We start from the raw sequence: 25,174 nt of genomic DNA, 5'->3' as shown, positions 1-25,174 counted from the left end.
CTGTGCTGTGATCACCCTCCCTGTAGTCACCACCTAATTTTGTGTGTTGTGATCCGTATAATTTTTCTGTACCTTATCCGTACACCATAATTTTTCTGTGCGTTATTCGTACCCCATAATTTTTCGGTGCATTTGTACCCCATAATTTTGTATGTGCGTTACTCGTACCCCATAATTTTTCTGTGCATTTGTACCCCATAATTTTTTCTGTGCGTTATTCGTACCCCATAATTTTTCGGTGCATTTGTACCCCATAATTTTTTCTGTGCGTTACTCGTACCCCATAATTTTTCGGTGCATTTGTACCCCATAATTTTTTCTGTGCGTTATTCGTACCCCATAATTTTTCGGTGCATTTGTACCCCATAATTTTTTCTGTGCGTTACTTGTACACCATAATTTTTCAGTGCATTTGTACCCCATAATTTTTCAGTGCATTCGCACACCATAATTTTTGCAGTGCATTTGCACATTGTCAGTGCTACAAAACCCCACACGTGTTGAAGCACCTCATAAATACATACACCAATAAAACTATGGCCCAACGAACATATACTGCCGAGGAGGCATACGCGTTTCTGGCCTCTGAAACTGAGTCTGCTAGCGAGGATGAGACAAATTTCCGTTTGTCATCCTCTTCATCATCTAGTGACTCTGATGAACCCCCGAGGAGGCAACGCAGGACTCCCACTGCAGTAGTCGAGTCCTCTGACCCCACATGGACAACCCCTGAAAACTACGTACCCCAGGTCCCTGAGTTCACAGGGAATCCAGGAATACAATTTAATTCAGCAGGGTTCAGAGAGCTGGACTTTTTTAAATTTTTTTTTAGTGATGATTTAGTTGATCTAATGGTCACCCAGACTAATGTTTATGCCCAACAATTTATTGAGCAAAACCCCACCTCTAATTATGCCCAGCCCCGCAAGTGGACCCCTGTACATAAAAATGAAATGGTTATATTTTGGGGCCTTGTACTGTGCATGGGGCTAGTGAAGAAGCCCACGATTAGGTCCTACTGGAGCACAGACATCTTATACAATACACCAATGTTCCGTGTGGCTATGTCAAGGACCCGCTTCGAAGCGATCCTTAGGTTTCTCCATTATAGGGATAATGCACAGTGCCCACCCCGGGATGACCCCAATTATGACCGGTTATATAAACTTAGACCCCTAATAGACCATTTTAGTACCAAGTTTGCCCAGGCATACATCCCCGAGAAGCACATTTCAATAGATGAGTCCCTGGTACATTTCAAAGGGAGGCTCCAATTCCGCCAGTACCTGCCAAGTAAGAGGGCAAGGTATGGCGTGAAGATGTACAAGCTGTGTGAGAGTACATCAGGGTACACACACAAATTTAGGATATATGAAGGTAGAGACACAAAAATAGACCCCCCACAATGCCCCCCCTTACTCGGAATTAGTGGGAAGATAGTGTGGGATTTGGTGCACCCACTGCTGGACCAGGGATACCACCTGTACCTGGATAATTTCTATACCAGCGTCCCACTATTCAAAAGCCTCGCTTCCAGAAGTACTGTGGCATGCGGCACTGCACGTAAAAATAATAGAAGCCTCCCTAGGTCGCTGCTTGGGCAAACACTTAGAAGGGGCGAGAGCAGGGCATTATGCAGTGACAATGTACTGTGTGTCAAGTATAGGGACAAGAGAGATGTCCTTATCTTGACAACAGTGCATGGCCATAGCAGCACCCCTGTCCCAGTGCGGGGCACAAGTACCGAAACTACAAAACCCAACTGCATTTTGGATTATAATAGGTACATGGGGGGGGTCGACCTGTCAGATCAAGTGCTGAAGCCTTACAGTGCTATGAGAAAAACAAGGTTCTGGTATAAAAAATTAGCTGTACACATAGTACAAATGGCACTGTACAACGCATTTGTACTACATCGATGTGCAGGCCAAAGGGAGACATTCCTGGAGTACCAAGAGGCAGTAATAAAGGCCCTTATTTTTGGCAACCAGGAACAGGGGGGCCCTAGTACTTCTGGAAGCGAGGCCTCGCGAATTGTACCAGGGCAACATTTTCCGAGTGAAGTCCCCCACACTGGAAAGAAAGGAAGGTCCCAGAAACGATGTAGAGTATGCTACAAAAAGGGGATAAGAAAGGACACAACTTACCATTGTGAAACCTGCCCCACACAACCAGGCTTGTGTATCAAAGATTGTTTTAAGATATATCACACTTCCCTTGAATTTTAATGTACTCCACACAGCTTGTACAAAGAGCCGCATGCCATTACCTTCCCTTCTGAGTCTTGCCATGTGTCCAAACAGAAATTTACAAACACATATATGCTATTGCCATACTCAGGAGAAAAAGCACCCCATAATATGTTACACAATTTCTCCTATTAACCCTTGTGAAAATGGCACATTTTGATCTAAAGTTACATATTAATGTAAAAAATTAGTTTTTTTTTTTATTTTCACAGCCCATAACAATTTGACAAAACACCAGTGGGGTCAAAATGCTCACTACGGCCGTAAGTGAGTTCCATGAGGGGGGCTAGTAACAAAAAGGTATCACTTGCTTGGGATTTCCACTGCACAGGTACAATATGGGCTCTGCAAATGCAAGATGGCGCCCGAAAACCATTCCAGCAAAATCTGTGATAAAATGGCACTCCTTCCCTTCTGAAGCCTGCTGTCTGCCCAAATAGCGTTTTACAACCATATATGGGGTATTGCCATACTCAGGAGAAATTGTGTAACAAATTTTGGGGTGTTTTTTCTACTATTGCCCTTTGTGGAAGTATAAAATTATGGGGTGAATCTACAAATTAATGGAAAAAATGACATTTTTCATTTTCAAGTATCGATGCCTAACGATTTGACAAAACACCAGTGGGGTCAAAGTACTCACTATACCCATAGATAGTTCCTTGAGGGGTGTAGTTTACAAAATGGTATCACTTGGGGTTTTTGACTGCTCTGATACAACAGGGGTTCTGCAAATGCAACATGGCGCATGAAAACCATTCCAGCAAAATCTGCGCCAAAAACGCCAAATGGTGCACCTTCCCTTCTGAAGCCTGCTGTCTGCCCAAATAGCGTTTTACAACCATATATGGGGTATTGCCATACTCAGGAGAAATTGTGTAACAAATTTTGGGGTGCTTTTTCTACTATTGCCCTTTGTGGAAGTATAAAATTATGGGGTGAATCTACAAATTAATGGAAAAAATGACATTTTTCATTTTCACGTATCGATGCCTAACAATTTGACAAAACACCAGTGGGGTCAAAGTACTCACTATACCCATAGATGAATTCCCTGAGGGGTGTAGTTTGCAAAATGGGGTCACTTGTGGGGGGGTTCCACTGTATTGGTGCTTCGGGGGTCTTGCTAATGCGACATAGCACCCACCAACATTCCACCAGAATCTGAGCTGCAAAATCCAAAAATCACTCCTTCCCTTCTGAGTCCTGCCATGCACCCAACTGGTATTTTTTGGTCACGTGAGGCATTGCCGTACTCGGGAGAAATTGGGGCACATATTTTGGGGTGCTTTGTCTCCTTCATTCCTTGTGAAAATGAAAAATTTTGAGCCAGAACTCCATTTTTGTGTAAAAAAATGTAATTTTTCATTTTCACTGCCCAGTTGTATCAAAATTGGTGAAACCCCTGGGGGTTTGAAATGTACACTATACCCCTAGATGAATTCCCTGAGGGGTGTACTTTGCAAAATGGGGTGACTTGTGGGGGGGTTCCACTGTATTGGTGCTTTGGGAGTCTTGCTAATGCAACATGGCACCCACCATTCATTCCACCAAAATCTGTGCTGCCAAATCCAAAAATCACTCCTTCCCTTCTGAGTCCTGCCATGCACCCAACTGGTATTTTTTGGTCACATTTGAGGCATTGCCGTACTCGGGAGAAATTGGGGCACAGATTTTGGGGTGCTTTGTCTCCTTCATTCCTTGTGAAAATGAAAAATTTTGAGCCAGAACTGCATTTTTGTGTAAAAAAATGTAATTTTTCATTTTCACTGCCCAGTTGTATCAAAATTGGTGAAACCCCTGGGGGTTTGAAATGTACACTATACCCCTAGATGAATTCCCTGAGGGGTGTAGTTTGCAAAATGGGGTGACTTGTGGGGGGGTTCCACTGTATTGGTGCTTTGGGAGTCTTGCTAATGCAACATGGCACCCACCATTCATTCCACCAAAATCTGTGCTGCCAAATCCAAAAATCACTCCTTCCCTTCTGAGTCCTGCCATGCACCCAACTGGTATTTTTTGGTCACATGTGAGGCATTGCCGTACTCGGGAGAAATTGGTGCACAGATTTTGGGGTGCTTTGTCTCCTTCATTCCTTGTGAAAATGAAAAATTTTGAGCCAGAACTGCATTTTTGTGTAAAAAAATGTAATTTTTCATTTTCACTGCCCAGTTGTATCAAAATTGGTGAAACCCCTGGGGGTTTGAAATGTACACTATACCCCTAGATGAATTCCCTGAGGGGTGTAGTTTGCAAAATGGGGTGACTTGTGGGGGGGTTCCACTGTATTGGTGCTTTGGGAGTCTTGCTAATGCAACATGGCACCCACCATTCATTCCACCAAAATCTGTGCTGCCAAATCCAAAAATCACTCCTTCCCTTCTGAGTCCTGCCATGCGCCCAACTGGTATTTTTTGGTCACATGTGAGGCATTGCCGTACTCGGGAGAAATTGGGGCACAGATTTTGGGGTGCTTTGTCTCCTTCATTCCTTGTGAAAATGAAAAATTTTGAGCCAGAACTGCATGTTTGTGTAAAAAAATGTAATTTTCCATTTTCACATCCCAGTTGTACCAAAATTGGTGAAACCCCTGGGGGTTTGAAATGTACACTATACCCCTAGATGAATTCCCTGAGGGGTGTAGAGTGCAAAATGGGGTGACTTGTGGGGGAGGTTCCTAACTTTTAGCACTTATGGTGCCTAGAAACCTACATGGTGCCTAAAAAAAAAATCTCATAAAAAGGAGGCTCCAAAATCAAGTAGGTGCTCCTTCTATTATGAAGCCTGTGGTTTGGTCAACGTGCACACTAGGGCCACATATAGGATATTTATGAAAACAAAAGAATTGGGGGAATCAATTTTTAGTCACATTTCTCTAGTAAAATCTACTGTATTCATTAAAAAAATGTATTAAAATTGAAACTCTGCAAAAAAAAAGAAATTTTGAAATTTCACCTACACTTTGTTTTAATTCCTGTGAAACACCTAAAGGGTTAACAAACTTCCAAAATGCTGTTTTGAATACTGTGAGGGGTGCAGTTTTTGAAATGGCATCATTTATGGGGGTGTCTCACATACAAGTCCCTCAAAGTCACATCAGAACTGAACTGGTCCCTAAAAAAATCAGTGTTTGAAATTTTCTTGAAAATTTGAGAATTTGCTAGTCATATTTGAAGCCTCCTAGTGTCCAAAAAAATGAAAAGGAGGTTGAAATAATGATTGCAACATAAAGTAGACATATGGTCTTTGTTAGTTATTAACTATTTTGAGTGGTATGATTATTTGTCTCACAAGCAGAAAATGTGACATTTTGCATATTGCTAAATTTTCCATTTTTTCACGATATTTTGGTATTTTTCACAAAAAAACACAGACTGTATCGACCAAAATTTACCACTAACTTGAAGTACAATGTGTCACGAGAAAACAATCTCAAAATCACTGGGATAAGTAAAAGCAAAAAAAAGTTATCCCCACTTAAGTGAGACATGTCAGATTTGAAAAAAAGGGCTCTGTCATGAAGGCACAAACTGGCTCTGTCATGAAGGGGTTAAACCTTGTATCACTGAATGTAAATACTGCATTATATGAAGCCATCTGTCACTGGAGTCTCGGAGGCGCTTGGGCAACAGTTTTGGTTGCCAGAGATTCATGGCTGTGTAATAGCACAGACCTCCAACCACTGGATAGCAGGACCTCTGACACAGAATGTCACAATCCCAAATAGTGCCATACCTCAAGCTGCAGACTATCTATGCAGAACTCAAAACTGAGCGGCCAAGGCTGCAAATACAGTAGTGTGCAAATAATTCAATAATAGCATCAAAAAGCAGATAACCACGTGAGGACATCAGCGGGGGCTATCCTATGTCAAGCTGCCTGATCCTACCAGCAGCTTAGCCTTTAGACTGCATTCACTTAATTTTCATTAGCGCCAAGTAGCTTGCCACCGAGAAAGCCCAAGGCAGAAAATCTCGAATAAATCACACGCCACTGGGATCGGTTTAGGGTGGCATGCTTGGCATCATCAATATGCAATAGTGTCATGGTTTTTGGGTCTTTGGCGCATAACAGGCTATTTGCCACCCATCTGGGTGCCTGTTATTCAGGCACCGGTATGGTTTTATTGTAATCACAATTCTACAGACCTGTCCAAACCACTTTAAACACTGTACTGTAAAGTAATATACAATCGTGGATTGGTTTTCGCATCGTTTTTGGAGGTCCATATCTCCAATGGTCAGTTTGTTTTACCTCATTTGGTGCTTACCTATGTGATTGTCATAGCTGGTCCCAAGCACAGATAAACATATACAGGTTGTTCCAGTGGCAAAGGAACCATAACACCTAGCTACATAAACAATGGCAATGGCTTTACAACCACAGTAAAAACTAGTGCATATGGCAGAACAGATTTATCAGAGGCAGCTGAGTTTTAAAGGCCCCCATACCCTAGGGCGGGGTATCGCATACGCATGTGTTACCCCGGCAACTACAAGCCAGGCAGCAGGATTGTTTAAGATACTCCTTTTGCAAATGATGCACCACATGTGATGCCATTGAATGCCACAGTATCTGACAAATCCTTGTGGCAGCCACGGCGATATCTGGAGGTTATCTTAAGGTAATACCCATTTCACCCATAGAGGGAGAATAAATTACACCCCAGAAATGAAACCAGAAAATGCAGGGACCCACCCGGGAATATGTCCCAGGAATCATGCCGGCCATTCCCGGGTTGGCCCCTTTCACACCAGAAAAAGTTCCTGCATTTTCTGGTGTGTGAAGGGGCGGGAAGGAGGCCGGCAGTCGGTGGGGAGGAGGCAGGCAGTCGGCGGGATGGCGGCGGAGGTGGTGAGAATACTCACCCCAGTTGCTTGTCCTATGTGCAGGCCGGGGATCCACACAAGCGGCGGCGCAAATGACGGGACAAGCGGCAGATGAAGAGGACGCAGCTCTCCGGCGCCCTCACTGCTGCGTCATCATCATCCACCGCCTGTCCCGTCATTTGCGCCCGCCGCCTGCGTGGATTATCGGCCGGACAGGACACAGAGGACCGTCAACCTGGGTAAATATACCCTACCCTATTCACACCAACCAGGTCCCCGGGTTGAACCAGGGAACAACCCTGCTACCTAGCAGGGTTGGATTGCCGGCAAATTAGCCCGGTAATCTGTCCCGGGAACCTTTCACACCAGCGCTAGTACCGGGTTGTTCCCGGACTCAACCCAGGAATTTAGGCTGGTGTGAAAGGGGTTTTGGTGTGCCGAGCATAGCGAGGCACCGGGCCCGCAAGGAGGGTGATCCACGTCCCCCCCCTGGTCGGGATTCCGGCGCCAGGATTTTGAACGCTGGTATTCCGACCGCCGGGATTTAGTACCACTCCCGAATGAACACTAGAATATCCCATCTGGCTGCCAAGCAGACAAAATTTAACTTTAAGCTGATGAACTTGAGAAATTCAACATAGATGTGACAACAACAGAGGGTAGAATTTCTAGTAAAATTAGAACAAGCTGTTCACAATTGCAAATTCACAAGTTTTATTTGAGTGGAGATAAGGAGTTGCTTTCAATCTACGGTCCAAACCTAAAAGGAGTTTGTCACATGTTCCATACAATATCAGAACATATTCCCATTCTAGCACTCTAAAGCCACGCCGATGGCCTTGGTTAGGGTTTAGCAGCAACAATGCCAAGCAATGACCTATAAAAAATTTCTATAATAAACTGCAGAAACTTTACTTGAGTAATATGGATATCAAAAAGTATGTGGTGATTTGAATGCACGAACGGGTCCTAGCCAGATGGTTGGGAAAGAACACTAGTTAAAAAAGGACAAGGTCAACTACCATATATACTCGAGTATAAGCCTACTTTTTCAGAACATTTATTATGCTGAAAAAGCCCCCCTCGGCTTATACTCGAGTGAGAGTCCCACTTGGGTCAATAAGTTTTCCCAGTTTTTTGTTGTAAAATTAGATTACTCGGCTTATATTCGGGTCGACTTATACTCGAGTATATACGGTAAATAAGTAATCGCAAACTAAAACAATCTCGCAACATGTTACAGATGGTTCCAACATTCAGTACATGGTCTCATAATGAAAGACAAAAGTAGCAGTTACTAGGCCACTGAATCGAAGTTTATACTAAGGGCTATCAAAAACATCCAAACTTTGAATGGTTCAAAGTGTGTACATATAAATAAGATTTAAATCAACCTCCAAGACCATTTTGGGAAAACTTATTGGCCATGGGGTGCAGAGAGGTTTGAGGAGATTGTACTTAATGGATGTTTTTTGTAGTAAAATATGCTCCTCCCCTCCAATGTCTTATAAAGGCTAAAGGATAGGGTGAAGACAAACATCAACAGAATAACTCACACAACCAAATAAGTAAGGAATTGTAGTGTCCCACAGATAGACCCTGGAATTTTTTTTTACTCCAAGTACCAAATCTCTTACTTTTATCTTCCTCCACATGCTTGACCATGTGTACAGTAGATGCCCCTAGGGAAGGGTATGCTCAGCCTTGGCTGAACAATTATTTTTGTCAAAAAAGGAGCACTCCTGAACAGTCAAGAAATCTGTAAAATAAGGTTAATGCATGAACAGAAGACCATGTAGCTGCTCTGCAGAAGCTCCATGCCATCTAGTCAAAACACTGGTTTATAATCCCCACTGACTGCATAGAGACTGGCTGGATTTTACCAAGAGTCTCAGCAGCCTGAAGTCAAAGTGGTAGTATCACTATTGTGACTGGTACATTATCTTGGGTGCCGGACGGGATCCCGACAGTCATTTACACGATGTCGGGATCAGGACTGTTAAAACACCTGATGTTCCGCCTCCAGTGGAGGAGCATCATCATCATCATCCATGTCCATTCCCTGAATCATGCAACTGGGCCAAGGTGCGCTTATGACGCACTGGCTGGGCTCTAGGGGCCGGCATAGAATTGACCAAGGTGTCCATGGACCTAGATAGGGTAGAGACCCATGCTGGCTGAGCTGAGCGGGTTTCCGCCAGCTCAAAGGACAACTTCGACATGGCCCCTACCAACAAATCTGCCCACGGCGGGGTAACCGACAAAGGGTTAGACTGCGCCTGGGACGCCGCGAGACAGGCATCACAGGCGGTGGCCTTATCCTCAGGGGACGTCTGTTAAAACTTAAACCCACATGACGCACATACAAAAGCCTTTTGAGAGGCCTTGGTGGAAGCTGCCTTGCCAGTCATTGTAAGGCACACAGTATAGAATATTTACAACCAGGGGAAGCCACCCAAACAACAACAGAAGTGATGGGCACTGGAGACTGCAGGGCACCAGAGGGAAGACTAAGCCTGAACCCCTCAAATCAATCCCCTTCACTTAATCACTGGCTATACAAAAAGAAACAATGTCAGTGAAATATACCTCCCCTGCTAAATGCTGGAGGAGCTGAAGGGGTTAAATAGCACACAGTCTCCACACACACAGCTGTACACTCCTAAGGGAAAACATAAATATCATATCCCATAAGATATGTAACCCAAGCATGCCTTATAACCCCCCCTCCCCCCCAGTGGCACTAATATAAAATGGCGCCAGCCACGTGAACGCTACCGCACCTGAGCTCTGGCGCTGGTGCGCACATAGACGCTGCTCTGTTACACTACCTGTCTCCCTTCCAGAGCCAGCCGCAGCAGCAGCTGAAAACCCGGCGGGAGGAGGCGGCCGTGCAGACTGACAGTGAGTGTGCAGGAGCGCTCTCACAGCACCCGCTCAGAGCGCCACGCTGGGGGAGATTATTGTAATCATCGGAGCTCCAGTGACAGCAGGCAGCCGAAGGTGTATGATGGTCCCTTTGGTGGGGGTCCGCAGGTACACCAGGAGGTCTGGGCAGGTGACTTTGACAGAGGCCCTGACAGACAGCTGGATAAGAACCAGAAGCGCCCAGCTCCACAGCCTATTACAAATAGCTATGAGGAGCTGACAATAACTAGGAAAGTTTTAGCAGTTAGAAAGAACCTAAGGAGTAAAGAGCAGGAGCAAGGCCTCTGCGTGTCCAGCTCCCTCGGCACAATTTTTCTAACTGGGGATTGTGGGGTATTAGAGGGGAGGAGCCAGCTTCTTAAAGTTATAGTGTGCCAGCTCCAATTACCCACAGTAGATCGCCAGTGTCCCCTGCTGGATGTAAGAGAAAAGTTATTTGTGAAGTGTGGTTTTTTTTTTATTTTATTTTTTTATCAGTGAATTATTACTTGTGTACTTTTGTGCGCTCCCGTAGGTTTTCTTTTGATCTTGTCTAGATGCAAGAGGCTTGACATACCTATTCTAGGAGTGGCTACTATTACTCTTATGCTGTGTACACATGGTACAATTTTATATTCGATTTTGACTATAAAGTCAAAATCGAATCACTATCGCATAGACATCGTATGGAGATAGAACATGTTTTTAAGCTTTCTATCCTGATTCGATCCCAATGCGCACTCCCGTTCAGCTGAAGTCGAAAAGCCAAATAGACAGTGCAGTAATGACTATATAGTGGAAATAGAATGTAGATATATGAATTGTGTGTAAATAGTACAGAGTTAGCAAAGATTGTATAGCAATCGAATCTTAAGCCGATTAGCAAAGGAATCTCACCGTGTGTACATACCATTAGATTTAGAATATTGCTCCAATTGGTGCCCGGATTATTTTGTATTTTCTTATCTCAGATCTCAATGCTATAAAACTATAAAATTGGTGAATCTGTAGCTCAGTACACAGGGAGCAATATGGTCGCTGAGAAATATTGCCTTAATATTGCTCAGCATCCCATTTTCATCAGCGACCAGAGATTGTCGCTAATAAAAACGAGTAACTTGGCCTGCCCAAGTCGCTGGTCGCAGAAGCATGCTTCTCTGACCAGCAAGCACCCCAGGGCTGGTTGGTGGAGTGCGCTCCCGGTGACCATTCCCATATCCCCACGCGATTATGGCTAGAATCGCCCTGTGTGTACAGGACTTCAGAATGCCTCGTTTATAAAAAATAAACATAAAAACAAACAGGAGTTCAAAACCAGTGAAACATTTAATGTATGTGTGCACGTTTTGAAAGGAATGAGCCATTTAAATGTAATGCATCCAGGTTACCCCATTAAAATAAATTGCTTTCCATTTATGCAGTTTTTCCAATTCTGTACAAACTATTAGAATTATCTGACATATGGAACCAGTTCTGTAGTGAACTTCAAGTGATCCTGCTCCCTATCCTCCATGTCCACCAGCAGTGTTACATTAGTGGAGGTCTTTAAGTGGTTAATTTGTGAACAATTTCAGTAGGCTGAAAATCGCATTACGCAGCATAATCAAAGTGCTATAAAAAAAAAATGAACAATCTAAAGATTTTCAAGGCTCTTGAGAACAATAAGACAATAAAGCAAATGTCATTAGTGGCGCACTCTGGGGACTTGGAAAGGGGAGGGGGCTGCTTTGAGGATTCCTAGCAACTCCTGAAAGGTCTCAGACTATACTACAGCTGGTAAGCTCAGATAGAACTGGAAAACGCCATAGATGGGAGCTTCTCACATTCATTTCAACAGTGTGCAAACACCACTGCAACCTTGGTGAAAGCCACAAGCTTTTGAAACGGATTCAGTATGAAATCCCGGCGGTCGGGATCCCGGCGTTCAAAATCCCGACAAGGGGGGGGACGTGGATCGCCCCCCCTTGCGGGCTCGCTGCGCTCGCCATGCAGCGGGCCCGGTGCCTCGCTACGCTCGGCACGCTAATTTATTCTCCCTCCAGGGGTGTCGTGGACACCCATGGAGGGAGAAAGTGTCGGGATTTCAGCGGTCGGGATTCCGGCGTCGGGATTCTGAACGCCGGGATTTTAACTGCATCCCTTTGAAACATGTTTGATAAATTCATGGTTTATGAAACGCTTAATGGGTGAGAACTAGGAAATGAGTATACTGCTAACCAGATCATAGTAGTGGTTTTGATCAATTTAAAAATGTAAAAATAGAAAAAATAGTGAATCTATAGGATAGTGCTCAGAGGTAGCTATGACCCAAGGTAAAATAAACCTTGTGAATAAATAATATACAAAACTAAATACAATTGCATATCACAATTTAAAAATGTAATACAATTATCCTTTTATCGGTGTCTCCCTAAAGCCTTTTCATAGCTAATCGTAGTCAAATTGAATGATAAAAATGTTGGCATCATTATTTATTTTAAAAAGTTTGAAAGAAAGCTGCAATTGAACAATAGTTAAAGACAAACTTAAATTTAAGAAGATCCTAAGATACAGTATAGAACAAAGATTGCTGGAACTAGAAGCTATATTAGTGAATGGTTGGTTCTGTAGACACTTAAGCATAACCTCAGACTATACTATAACTATACATTGAATTTACCAAACCCTGCTGCTCAAAGTGCATTGAGACACAATACATGTTTCAGCACTTAATCAGTCTTGCAGGAAGGACTTGCGCCTAAACCACTGGTAGCCATGTAGGTACTTATGTAGTATCTGGGCTGCCGATTTTGTGATTGTATGCCTTACCTTAAGGCATACAATCAGATGCGATGCGATGCGATTTTGCATAGGATTCAATGTTAAGAAGGTCCTGTTCATTTCCCCACTATCCAAGTGGGCATAGAGTTGATTTTATATAGCGTGGCGAGCGCAGCGAGCCACCGAGCCCGAAGCGTGGTGAGCGAAGCGAGCCCCGCGAGGGGACGCATATTTCTTAAAAAGTATTCTGTGTCCCCTTGCGGGGCTCGCTACGCTCGCCACGCTTCGGGCTCGGTGGCTCGCTACGCTCGCCACAGGTTTATATCCAACTCCATGCCCACTTGGATAGTGGGGAAAGGAAAAGGACCCCTTTTTCCCATTGAATTCTATGTTCAAATGGACTCAGACCATTTTAACATTGAATCCTATGGAAAAATCTTGACCATCGCATCGCATACGATTTGGTCGCATGCGATGCGATCCGATTTCTAAATCGGACGCCCAGATACTACATAAGTACCGCCATGTACAGAGCTGAACGCCATGAAGAATTGTTGCTTCTCCGCTACTATAGGATGGATAATCTCAATACAAAGTTAAAAAAATAAACGTACAAAAGTGTTATGTATGACTACGTAGTGGGCATGATCACCAACACCTTACTACTATACTATCAGGACTTGAGGATATACACATGAAATATGTTATACTACATTCAAGGACCTCATCTAATATTTTTTTAATTACCTAATGGAATTTACAAGCATTGCAGTGGAAGCAAATCCCGATTAGGACTTGGCTGTAAAGTACATTTGATATTAACAAGTAACATTCCTTTACTGGCATTCTGCCATGATTCCATCCAAGAGGTTTGTTCACATCTGTGTCAGAAGCCAGTGTTACCTTATTTATAAGATGCTCCGTCACCACTTCCCTCAGTCCTGTGTACAGTTTCTCCCCGTGTTTATGGAGCACCATGGTATATGCATTTCTATACAGTTCTTCAAAGCTCAGTCCACTGTTATTCTTGCGTTGAATTTCTTGTATTGCGTTTTTTAGGAGATCCCAAATGCTGTTCACATATTTCTCATCCATAGTCATCTACAAGAGATTAGTGGAACGCATGAAAAACTTAAGATAAAATATACATCTCATCCGGTATTTAATTTATCTACATTTATGTTGAGCCAAAAGGAACATAAAACAAGACTAATAACAGGCAAGTAGTCCCTGCTCACAAGCACAATCTATAGGGACTAGTTATGTGTTTGGTACCAATGAATGCAGGTTGTTAAATCAGAATAACACACACCAATACATAAGTTAGATAGCCAATTCATAGATTGCCTGTAACCTACAATCAGCTCCCAAGCAGAACATGTGTATGCTATATACATAGCCAAAAGGCAGGATATTTGCCATTACAGTTTAAAAAGTCATATTTCCTATTTAAAAATAAATTGCTGATCAATATCCCCATGATTAAAAAAAATAAAAAGATAAATGGCACAAATCAAAATGCCTCCTAAACCCCAGAGTGCCAGGCAAACAAACCCCTCCATGTAGTGCAAGATTTACACAGCTAGGAAAGACATCCTTGTATGACTGTAACCTGTTAAAGCCCTCCCCGCACACATACGCGCACACACACACTACTACACAACCGCAGCAGTTATAGTGAACTTTATCGGCCGCAGTCGCGGGTGGCTGATATTACCTGTACACACTGAACCGTATTGGCCGTGATACTGTTCGGTGATATCACTGGGACCCACTGAACATGTAGGTTGTTTGGCTATATTGCCAAATTGACCGGCACTGTTCAGTAGATGTCACTTCTCGTTAAAGCACGGGACCGTGCATCATTAAAAATTAAATGTCCACACTAGACGATATTGTGAACAATAAAATGTATGGGGATTAAGGGCCTGTGATAATGAAAGATAGACCTGCTGAGAAGAGGCACATTATATCAGGTAACCCCCCAAAATGCATGTCTGTTTGATAAGTGTCTGAAATATTGTATAATATGATATAAAAGTCACCAATATCAGGATGCTGTACAATATAAAGAAGGATTCAGATATACAAAGTCACATGCACACCAAAAATATAGATTTTTCTCTCCAAATTTGCATATTTGAACAAGGTTCTATTTTATTCATTGGTCTGTTTGTCCAGTTATACATTTGGACTCTACTGTACCAATTTGGATTAAACCAATGCAAGTTAGATCCTGGCCAGGTTTTAGGTGGGTTTGGGTCCCAGTCAAGCCTCCCGGCAAAATTCGCCTGATAGAGCTTTAACCCAGGGACCTGTTCTGGGCCTTCCATTAGATTTGGAAAAATAATACTTCATATGTGCCTGTAAAACAATCACAAGCAGTGTATCATTTCTAAAAGAGCTTGCTTGTGATTAATGGATAGAGGACAAGGTTGTAGAGAAATAAAAAGGTAACAAGAGTCTACTCATTCATTTCTGAAGGAGCTATTGCATACATAGGCAGAAGATGAGGAGAAATGTTAGGAGAATAATCCAATCACTTACTGCCTGGGACCAGCCAATCTAAGTTGTCCAAATTCATGTGTGGCAAACTTGGGTCAAGGAATAGCAGCTCCTCCCAAAAATAAAGTGTAGATGACGTGCGGTGCTCCAGTTGGTGTGGAACTACACATCCAGGTCAGCTTTGGTAGGTAGTGTTCCCGCTAGGCTGTTATAGCGGGGCGCTGCGCCCTGCCCAATTTTTAAAGGGTAAAATGCGCCCTGCCCCTCTAGAAGTGCCCCGCTAAAACAGCCTGCTGCCTGTCCTGCCGGAGTGCACCGGTGAAGCCCAGCGCCGCCATAGATTGCGGTGCACGGCGCTTTCCCGGCAGCTCGGGGACGTAGTCACGGCCGGGAAAGCCCCCTTCAGTGACGCGGCAGCCCGGGCACGCCCCCTTCGGTGACGCGGCGGCCCGGGGACGCGCCGGCACGGGCACGCCCCCATTCGTGACGCGCCGGCCTGGGCATGCCCCCATATGTGCCGTCGCCGTGCCTGGTCCGCCCCTCCAGCACCCTGCCCCGTTTGGTTCCTAGAAGAAACACTAGTAGGTATGCTGGGAAGTGTATTCCAAAGCAGCTGGAGGCGATTGCTGCCCATCTCTGCCCTAGGACTGAACTTCTAATGTTATAGGGGCCCATTACACCAGTGGAAGATGGCCACATAGACCAGGCATGTCCAAACTATGGTCCAGCTGTTGTGAAACTACAAGTCCCATCATGCCTTGTCACAGTTTTGCTATTAGGGGATGCTAAAACTATGGCAAGGCATGCTGGGATGTGTAGTTTCACAACAGCTGGAGGGCCACAGTTTGGACATTCCTGAAACAAAGGACAAAATGAGCCATCTACTGAAATCTTCCAACCAAAATGTACAAACATGCCTTATAATGATCCTATACTTCTAAAAAATTAGACAGTCTCTATTCAGCATTACACACTGCTGGATACATGCCATTATATTGCAGTGTATATGGCAAGCATTAGATTTGAAACCACTGAAATTCATGTGTTCTAGTGAGCAGGTGAGACTGAAGTATAAATGGCATACACAAAAGAACATCATAATGCTGTAAAATAAGAGCATTGTTTCTGAGTACACCGCTGCTCATGAGCAACACGTGTGCAGAGAACCAGGACCCACACTCTGAACTCTGATCGGGAAAGTGCAGTAAACTGGCCAATTTTCTCTAGTCACATTCCAACATGAATGCAGTGTGGGAAAGTGCTCTGGAAATACTTATCCCAATGAGCCCTTAAGGTGGAAATCAACAAAATCCTTTTTATGTACTGTAGGGAAGGGAAAGGTGCACCGGTTACATCTTGGATAGTTGAATGTGACAAAGCAAGTGTAGAACTAACACGGTTAGTCATACTGAGACATACACAAAAAGGTTTGCAACAACTGGAGTAAGAGGGAAGGAAGTGGGAAAGGATGAATAGATGGATAGCAAAGTGCCAAACAAAGCCTTGTGGTAATCTGACAAAAAAGAAGAGGAAAATGAGACATGATCAGAAACAAGGAAATTGTGAACAGAAAGTAAAAAATGTCAGTGGAACATGGAAACTAGTTGCGCTGCACATAAGAACATAGCCTCACAAATAAAACTGCAGTGTTAAGCATGTGCTATAATGTAGAATATAAAACAGCATGCTATTTGCTTCCACAAAAAAAGTGAAATAAAATAAACGGTTATTCAATATATATAGCTATAGTTGATTTTTTGGTACTTATGTAGTATCTGGGCTGCCGATTTTTTGATTGTATGCCTTAAGTTAAGGCATACAATCAGATGCGATGCGATGCGATATCGCATCGCATCGCATCCGATATCGGATGCGATGACCCGATTTTTCCATAGGAATCAATGTTAAAATGATTCCTATGGAAAAATGGGTCCTTTTCATACCCCTACTATCCAAGTGGGCATGGAGTTGGATATAAACCTGTGGCGAGCGTAGCGAGCCACCGAGCCCGAAGCGTGGCGAGCGAAGCGAGCCCCGCGAGGGGACGGTATTCGTCCCCTCGCGGGGCTCGCTTCGCTCGCCACGCTTCGGGCTCGGTGGCTCGCTGCGCTCGCCACAGGTTTATATCCAACTCCATGCCCACTTGGATAGTAGGGGTATGAAAAGGACCCATTTTTCCCATTGAATTCCATGTTAAAATGGACTCAGTCCATTTTAACATTGATTCCTATGGAAAAATCGGGTCATCGCATCGCATCGCATCGAATCGCATGGTCGCATGCGATGCGATGCGATCTCCCGATCCGACCCGATTTAGAAATCGGCAGCCCAGATACTACATAAGTACCGATTTTTTTTCTTAATGCTTTATTGCAAGTTGTGAACAACGACAGTGTTTCGAGCTAGTGCTCGTCCTCAGGGTACAACCAAGGAAATGACAATGCACCCTAAAAACACCCACACAGACTCCACCTACAATTAGAGACAACCAATGGTGCCATACTCACCTGCAGCCTGACACCTGCGTTGCTCTCTCGCGGCATTGAAACAGGCACACATGCGATTCGTGTGGCAGATGTGCCAGACGGGTCATATGTATAGTATGTATGTATGTATGTATGTATGTATGTATGTATGTATGTATGTATGCAGGGCAGTGGAGTCGGAGTCGAGGAGTCGGGAGTAAATTTCGAGTACCTGGGGTCGGAGTCGGCAAACAATGCACCGACTCCGAAAATTATAATTAATGACTTCTCTACTGTAAGAATAAAGACCAATGCATGCAGTGCCTCACGTAACCACAAAACGAACACGTTAAGTGACCGTGAAAAGCATGCTTTTCATGTGCTTTACTATATGGCACGCAACGCACAATTCGGAGCACCAATACTTCTAAATGTATTCTCCCTTATAGTTTCCAACGTTCAATAAGGTTTTCAATACCTCGTTGGTAGAAATCACCTGGTGTAGACTCGAAAAATTCATTCAACCAAACTCTCCCACCATACGCACAACATCTTTTTATGCGGATGAAGATCTTGTTTCATGCGCGGGGTCGTTTGTTTACCTTGGCTATGCCATTCCTTACGCTGGTTCATATTGATGTACAGGCACCATTTTTCGTCGCCAGTAACGATTCGGTAAAAAATCGTTCCTTGTGTCCGTGAATTGAACGGTGACGAGCAAGCAAACCAGCGGACAAACATTGTGTTTGTCCTTTGCTTAAACTGTTCAATACAGTAGACTGTTGGCTTCCCAGCCTCTAGTTTCTGTAGTAATAATAATATGTATGTTGCCTTTCTTTCCTTCAAGGAATGTATCAAATACATTTGCATATTAATACAGAGGAGTCAGAGTCGAGGAGTCCACCCTGTACACAAAAACTGCATCAGAAATATTGCATAATAGTATAGATGTCTATTACTGGGCAAAACAATTTGGTGAATTCAATTAAAACTTTTTGCTTCACTTTTTAATAAATAAAAGTGAAAACTTTAAAAGAATTTTCAAGCAAAATAAAAGTTTTGTAGTTTAAAGGTGCTCATACACTATGGCGACTTCCTCCTCTGAGAAGTCGCCAGCTATTCCCCTTGAGCCGCCCGTTCCGTTTGCATGCAATATATATTTAATGTGATCCCAGCTAAACAGGCCCAACTCCAAAAGTTGCTTTTGCAACCAGAGCGACTGGCTGGCTCCGGTGCGATGCGCACGGGACTGTGCATGGCATCGGACCTGCTGTCATTCACCTGAAATTTGGACTCTTTCCTGTGATTGAGCACCGCAATCGCAGGAAAAGAGCACAAATTGCAGGTGAATTGTATGAGGACCTTTCATTTAAGGTGCATGTAAATTAATGTAACACATTTGAAACATGCAAACAAGATTAAAACAAAAAAATTCATCAACTCCCAGCTGCCAGTTTTAAATACCAGTACAATCCATACAACACCTACACCCCACCTGTCTCAGATCTTGCAACTTATTATTGTGCTCTGTGCACAATGTCACCATCGCAAAGCTATTGCCTTAAAATATGGATGGTCAGAAAACTTTCACCTGCTCTGAGGCTGTGAGAAAACAGCACTGTTAAATCCTATTGATATTTACGGTGTCTAATGTGATGTTAATTAGGAAGAAACCACCACACAGGCGGCTGCGTTACAATGAATTGCTGGTTAACGTGGCTAAATAAATATGCCTCTACAGCTGCTTAATTGCATTCACTACCTTTAGAACTTGGGACACTATAATCACTTTGGGCAAAGTGTGCCCAAAACACAAGTCATCCACAGCAGATTTCTTATCCATTCCCAAAATAGACCCCACTTGAACATTCAGAGAACTGGATTATAGAACAAAGCGCTACAAAAATTCGGCTTTAGGTGAATTTAGCGCCAATTTCATAAAGATCCATTTAAAACAGAAGAAAAATCACTGACATCTAAATGAATGAAAGACAGGACTATGCGTGCATTTTCTATGTCTATAATAGTGCGCATCCTCTTTTCCAACAGAAATCTGCAATTTGTACAACTCATCAGAACAGATGGCTCATTCCATTCAGCACTCGGCGAGTTAGCAACCTTTTCTACGATGACTCTTTCAGAGAGATGGCACACATGGAGTTGGCAGAAACGTAATACTATCTCCTGCTGATTAAGCAATTAAATACCAGCCTGATTTACCACAAAAAAAAAATCTAATGAAAGATAAATCATTTACTTATATAGCACCTATACAGATGTCACATCTTAGGGGTGGAAGAGAGACTATGAGCCCAGTGGTGCAATACATAAACCTGTAACTATAGTAAAACAGGTACTGATCGATCATCATACTGATGTGGGAAAAAGGCTCCAAATGTAGCTGTATCAAGTGAGAGATGCTTATTGTATATACTTTACTTTCTGCACTAACCAGTCTATTAAAAAAAAAATACAGCCTGTGTGGTTTTTATACATTAAAAATATACACCAATCCGCCATTACATTGCGAACACCTACTGGGTAGGTCCCCCTCTTTCTGCCAAACATTGCTGATCCATAGAGGCATGGACTTCACATGCCAAAAACGTTGCAGCAGATAGCAAGTCTTGTAAATTGAGACCCGTTGGCTCTATTTCCGCTTTCCCCAGCATATTTTACCAATGCTTGATCAGATTGAGATCTGTGGCATTTAGAGGTCAAGTTAACATCTTCAACTCTGTCACGTTCCTCAAACCAGATCAAAGTCATCAGATTATACCATTTCCTTGAAGGAGGTCTGGAACAATCTTAGACAGGTGGTACATGTCAAACTAAAATCCACATGAATGCCAGAATCCAAGGTTTTCCAACAGAACATTGCCCATAGCATCACACTACCTCCACCAGCTCTTGTGCCCATTGTAGGCAATTTCAGCATGGTCAACTTTGAGCAGCCTATCAGACAGAAATAACTTTTTCAGCAATCTGTGCTACAGTAACTTCTACAGAAGGAGTCCAGACTACTCTCTGCTCCCCACGCTCATCAACAAGCCCTGGTCAACAGTGTACAGATTGCCCTTCCTTGCACCACCTTAGGTAGATAATAGCCACTACCTACCAGGAATACCACACAAGACCTGCCATCACAATTTGGCCGGTGTCTCTTAGATTCTTACGCTTGCCCTTTCTTCCTCCTTCCAACACATCAACTTCAAAATAGGAGTGATCACGTGCCACAAACCTAGGTCGAAGATGCTGTTTTGTACCTTAGAGCAACATAACAGTGGGCTGATTTTAAAAGATCCAGGAGCTCCCTCCCAGCACTATTGGCAGTGCTGTGATCTGGATCAAACCCCATGACTACATGCTCAGAAAACCACAACCGAACACAAGCTGTATGAATCTTTGCCTGCTTATCTTGATACTAGGCATCACATACCAGTTCTGCACCATAGGATGGACCAGGTCAGACAAAATGTCTTCATAGTTCCTGGCAGTGTCTGAACTGTGCATGGATATAAATGGGGCTGGCATTATGCCATAAGGGGTACTTGTGTATTATCACGGCGCCCATCGCAGACCATAAGGCATGCGATGGTATGCGATGCGATGTTCCGCGATGTCCCCCGATGTCACACAATGTTAAAATTGTATGGCATTGTATATGTAGATGCGATGATACATTGTATAAGCACCCTAATGGGGGCTTACAATGTTAAATGGACCCCCACTATGAACGTTAACCCAAAGCGTGGCGAGCGCAGCGAGCCCGCGAGGTGAGGCGGTACGCGTCCTCTGACCTTTTCATACCCCCCCTATCCACTATGGAGTTTATTTTATATAGTGTGGCAGCTTCGGGTTCACGTTCATACTGGGGGTGGCGTGGGGGGTGCATTTAACATTGTAAGCACCCATTAGGGTGCTTAAAAACACCCATTAGGGTACTTATACAATTCATCGTATAGGGGGCTTAAATCGCACCACTGTGCATCGGGTGTATGGCATGCGATGAAAAAAAAAATCAGGCTCCGATGTGCGATGGGCGCAGTGATAATGCACAAGTACACCATAAGGCTGCCCAAGTGATCCCCAATCCACCCAAATGCTTCACTCTTGGCACCAGACAGTCCTGAACGTACAGTTGACAATTCATCCAACCAGATGACAGTCTTTTGTCACTTGGCAGTCCACAATTTATGAGTGTGACACGACACTCTGCTTCTTGGTATTCGCTGGTTTAATAGTGGTTTGGCACCTGTAGAAAACACATGACTAAAATGCTTGTCGAGTTCCCACTTCACTGTTTGGGAAGACACATGAGGGCTGTATTAATATATATTTTTTTACCTATAAGTTTACTCAGGTTAAGACCTGAAAAAGTGCACGAAAAAAAAAAAAAATCGATTGCATACAGCCCCCTACAATCTTACATTGTGTTAGATGGGAGATTGGGTGCGATATGACAATTTAATGTGGAACATGGAAATTCACTTTGGTAGCAGGTGTCTTCTTATTCTTGGCAACAATCTCTTACACACAGTTTATACTTCCTTGATGCTGGTGTTTAGCTGATAAAGTTTTTCTGGAAACTGGATATGCCTCATAACCTCTGATACAGTTACTTACTATATCCCAAATACACTAGCTACTGCGGTCACCAACAATTTGCCTCAGACATGATTCACACTGCACAGAACAGTGTCAACAGAGCAATGGAGACCTTTAATGGCCTAGACCTGGGGTAGCCAACCCTAGTCCTCGAGAGCTACCAACAGTGCATGTTTTGCAGGTCTCCTCATAGAATCACAAGTGAGCTAATTAGCTCCATCTGTGTATCTTTTAAAATGTGTCAGTGATTAATGAGTGCAGCTGTGCAGCTGCTAGGTCGTCTGGAAAATGTGAACTGTTGGTAGCTGTCGAGGGCTAGGGTTGGCTACCACTGGCCTAGACCATAGGTTCCCAAACGCGGTCCTCAAGGCACCCCAACGGTCCAGGTATTAAGTATATCCATGTTTGGACCACAACTGACTTAATTAGTAACTCAGTCTGATTTAATCATCTGTGCTGAGCCATGGATATATCTAAAACCTTGACCGTTGGGGTGCCTTGAGGACCGCGTTTGGGAACCCCTGGCCTAGACAGTTTTCCCTTCATATGGGCAAAAAGCAAACTCCTGTGCAGCCTCTTTGAGGATGAAAGTGAACATCTGGATAATGCATGCAGTTAGTTTCCATATGGACATTTATCACACAGTACATTATGTATTAAGCATGCAAACATAAATGAGCTACTCAAACTATGTGGTTTATATTTTTAAATGCAAAGGTGTTTAAAACAAATAAAGTATAATTAGTTACAGACAATATATGCTCTTTTTAAGTAGGTTTAAATTCTCCTGCACACTACTACGACTTCTCCCCTGGTGAAGCCACAGCAGATACCCCTTGAGCCGCAAGAATATTCCAGGGTGGCAGAATTGCATGCGATATATCGTATGCAATCCCATTCCCAAGCTGTGCGAGTCATAGGTTGGACATGCAAGCAAGTCCGGTCTCCAACTCTGATGCGCACAGAGCCACACATCAGAAGTCGAAAGCCCAAAATATGGTCACTTCCCTGATTTCTCGGTCCAATCTGTCGGAATCAGGTGAAAAGTGACAAAATCGGACAAGAGTATGGCCAGCTAAGATGTTAACAAGTCATAACATTCAGGTGACCACCTTCCCCCTTGTCAAACTACAATTCATTATACAGCAAGAAACTCTTGCTACACAGTTTTGCTTTTCAAGTAGAGTCAGAGGAGGGAACATATGCAAATGTCCTCCATTATACAAGACCGCACAAGTACTTGATATTATTTAATCATATTTCAAGTCTGACTAACAGCTATAGCCCCTACAGGGCTAACGTGCTCATCACATGTAAACATTATGTAATGGCAGAACAGAACGCACTGTAGCACAATAAGCCTCTGGTACCCTTGGGAGGGAAGGGATTTAATGGAGAACTAAAATATATCCAACAGGTTGCAGAAATAAATTATATCAGTAGTTATTTCTGGGAGGAGGTCAGTTACTTTATCTGTAATATTGTCAGTTTCTAAATACTTTAATCAAATGAAAAAAAACAGCATCATGCATGTCCTCAAATATATATTACTATCTTATCTAAACATAGATAAAATATATATTCCTTAACCAAAAGAGCTGAGCATGCTTACAGCTAACATTGTGTGAGCACCAATTAGTGCTTCCCCAAAAATCCCTTCCAATGGAGTTTTGATTTGAGCCTGTTTGCCAGCTAAATCATTACCATTTTCCCAATTACACCTAAATTGGGTGAGAACAGATTAAAATTCCTCCATCAAGGTGGCACAAATCCGCGTGCATACAGAGCACCATTAAGAAAGTTTTGTGGAGTACATATTCTAACTGATACCCTCTGGTGGTGATACCCCCGGTATGCTCATTCATATATTTGCACATGCTACATGTATTTTGTGTTTTTTTATGAATATTATATATAGATTAATGTTTTATTCTGTTTTTGTTTTTTTCCTTTAAATGTATTTTGTGAATAAACTGATTTTATGGTCAATTGCTTCACACGTGTTTGAGCGCCACATGGTCCCACTTCTTTTCTTGTTGTACCTTTGGAGGGTGGCATTCTCCCACTGTGGTGGCTACAGCACATAGTAGCAATCCCTAGCGCCTTAATGTGGCCATACATCAGAAACACTGGTCTTAAGCCCTGTACACACGGGGGAGATATATTGCTCAGCCATATATGTCTAGCAATATATTGCTCAGTTTCTCCTTTTCATCAGCAAGCTCCGGCGACCAGCGATTAGAACGGGGATGAAAACGGGAGCGTGCACCCGGCGATTTATCGCCAGGGTACACTCCCATCACTGGCAATATGGTCGCCTGCGACCATATTTCCAGCGATTTCAGCCCCCGTGTGTACGCACCTTTACAATCATGATTGTGTCCAATTTCTCTTCAACTACTGGCAGTCCTTGGTGGTTTTTAAACAATCAGTGTACTCACAATCTGTCATACAATCTAGCTATTGTAGGATTGAAGCTCCATTTAAATCGGGAGCTGGCCTACCAGGATCAAAAGCATAGGAGTACCAATCGAGCCCCGTGAGGGGACGTGGAATACATGCCACACTTTACAGAGAGTTGATTAGGGGGTCAAAAATGTGTTGCAAGGGAAAGGTATAGTCCAGGACTGGCCAACCTGTGGCTCTCCAGATGTTGTGAAACTACAAATCCCAGCATGCCTTGCCCCAGTTTTAACACTCCCTTGTAGCAAAACTATGGCAAGGCATGATGGGATTTGTAGTTTGACATATCAATTTTTGGTACTCTTTACTTAGTACGGCGCCCGTCGCGGGCATCGCGGGTACATTTATGTATGGCCGCGACGCGACCGACGCGATGCCCGCGATTTCC

The 25,174-nt window shown here is 43.4% G+C and overlaps 1 protein-coding gene across 1 annotated transcript in view; it reads right to left on the bottom strand.

The window, feature by feature from the left end:
• CUL3 (cullin 3) overlaps positions 1-25,174 on the bottom strand; it is a 109,927-nt gene that overhangs the window by 50,591 nt on the left and 34,162 nt on the right. The window contains exon 2 of the mRNA XM_083178051.1: positions 13,649-13,846. Coding sequence (XP_083034177.1) covers positions 13,649-13,846 — 198 coding nt within the window. The remainder of the gene's footprint in view (positions 1-13,648; positions 13,847-25,174) is intronic.

Source organism: Crinia signifera, chromosome 3 (genome assembly GCF_055691185.1).
Source record: "Crinia signifera chromosome 3, ASM5569118v1, whole genome shotgun sequence".
Taxonomy (NCBI): domain Eukaryota; kingdom Metazoa; phylum Chordata; class Amphibia; order Anura; family Myobatrachidae; genus Crinia; species Crinia signifera.
Note: the sequence above shows the minus strand (reverse complement) of the source record. Positions and strands in the feature narration are given on the sequence as shown.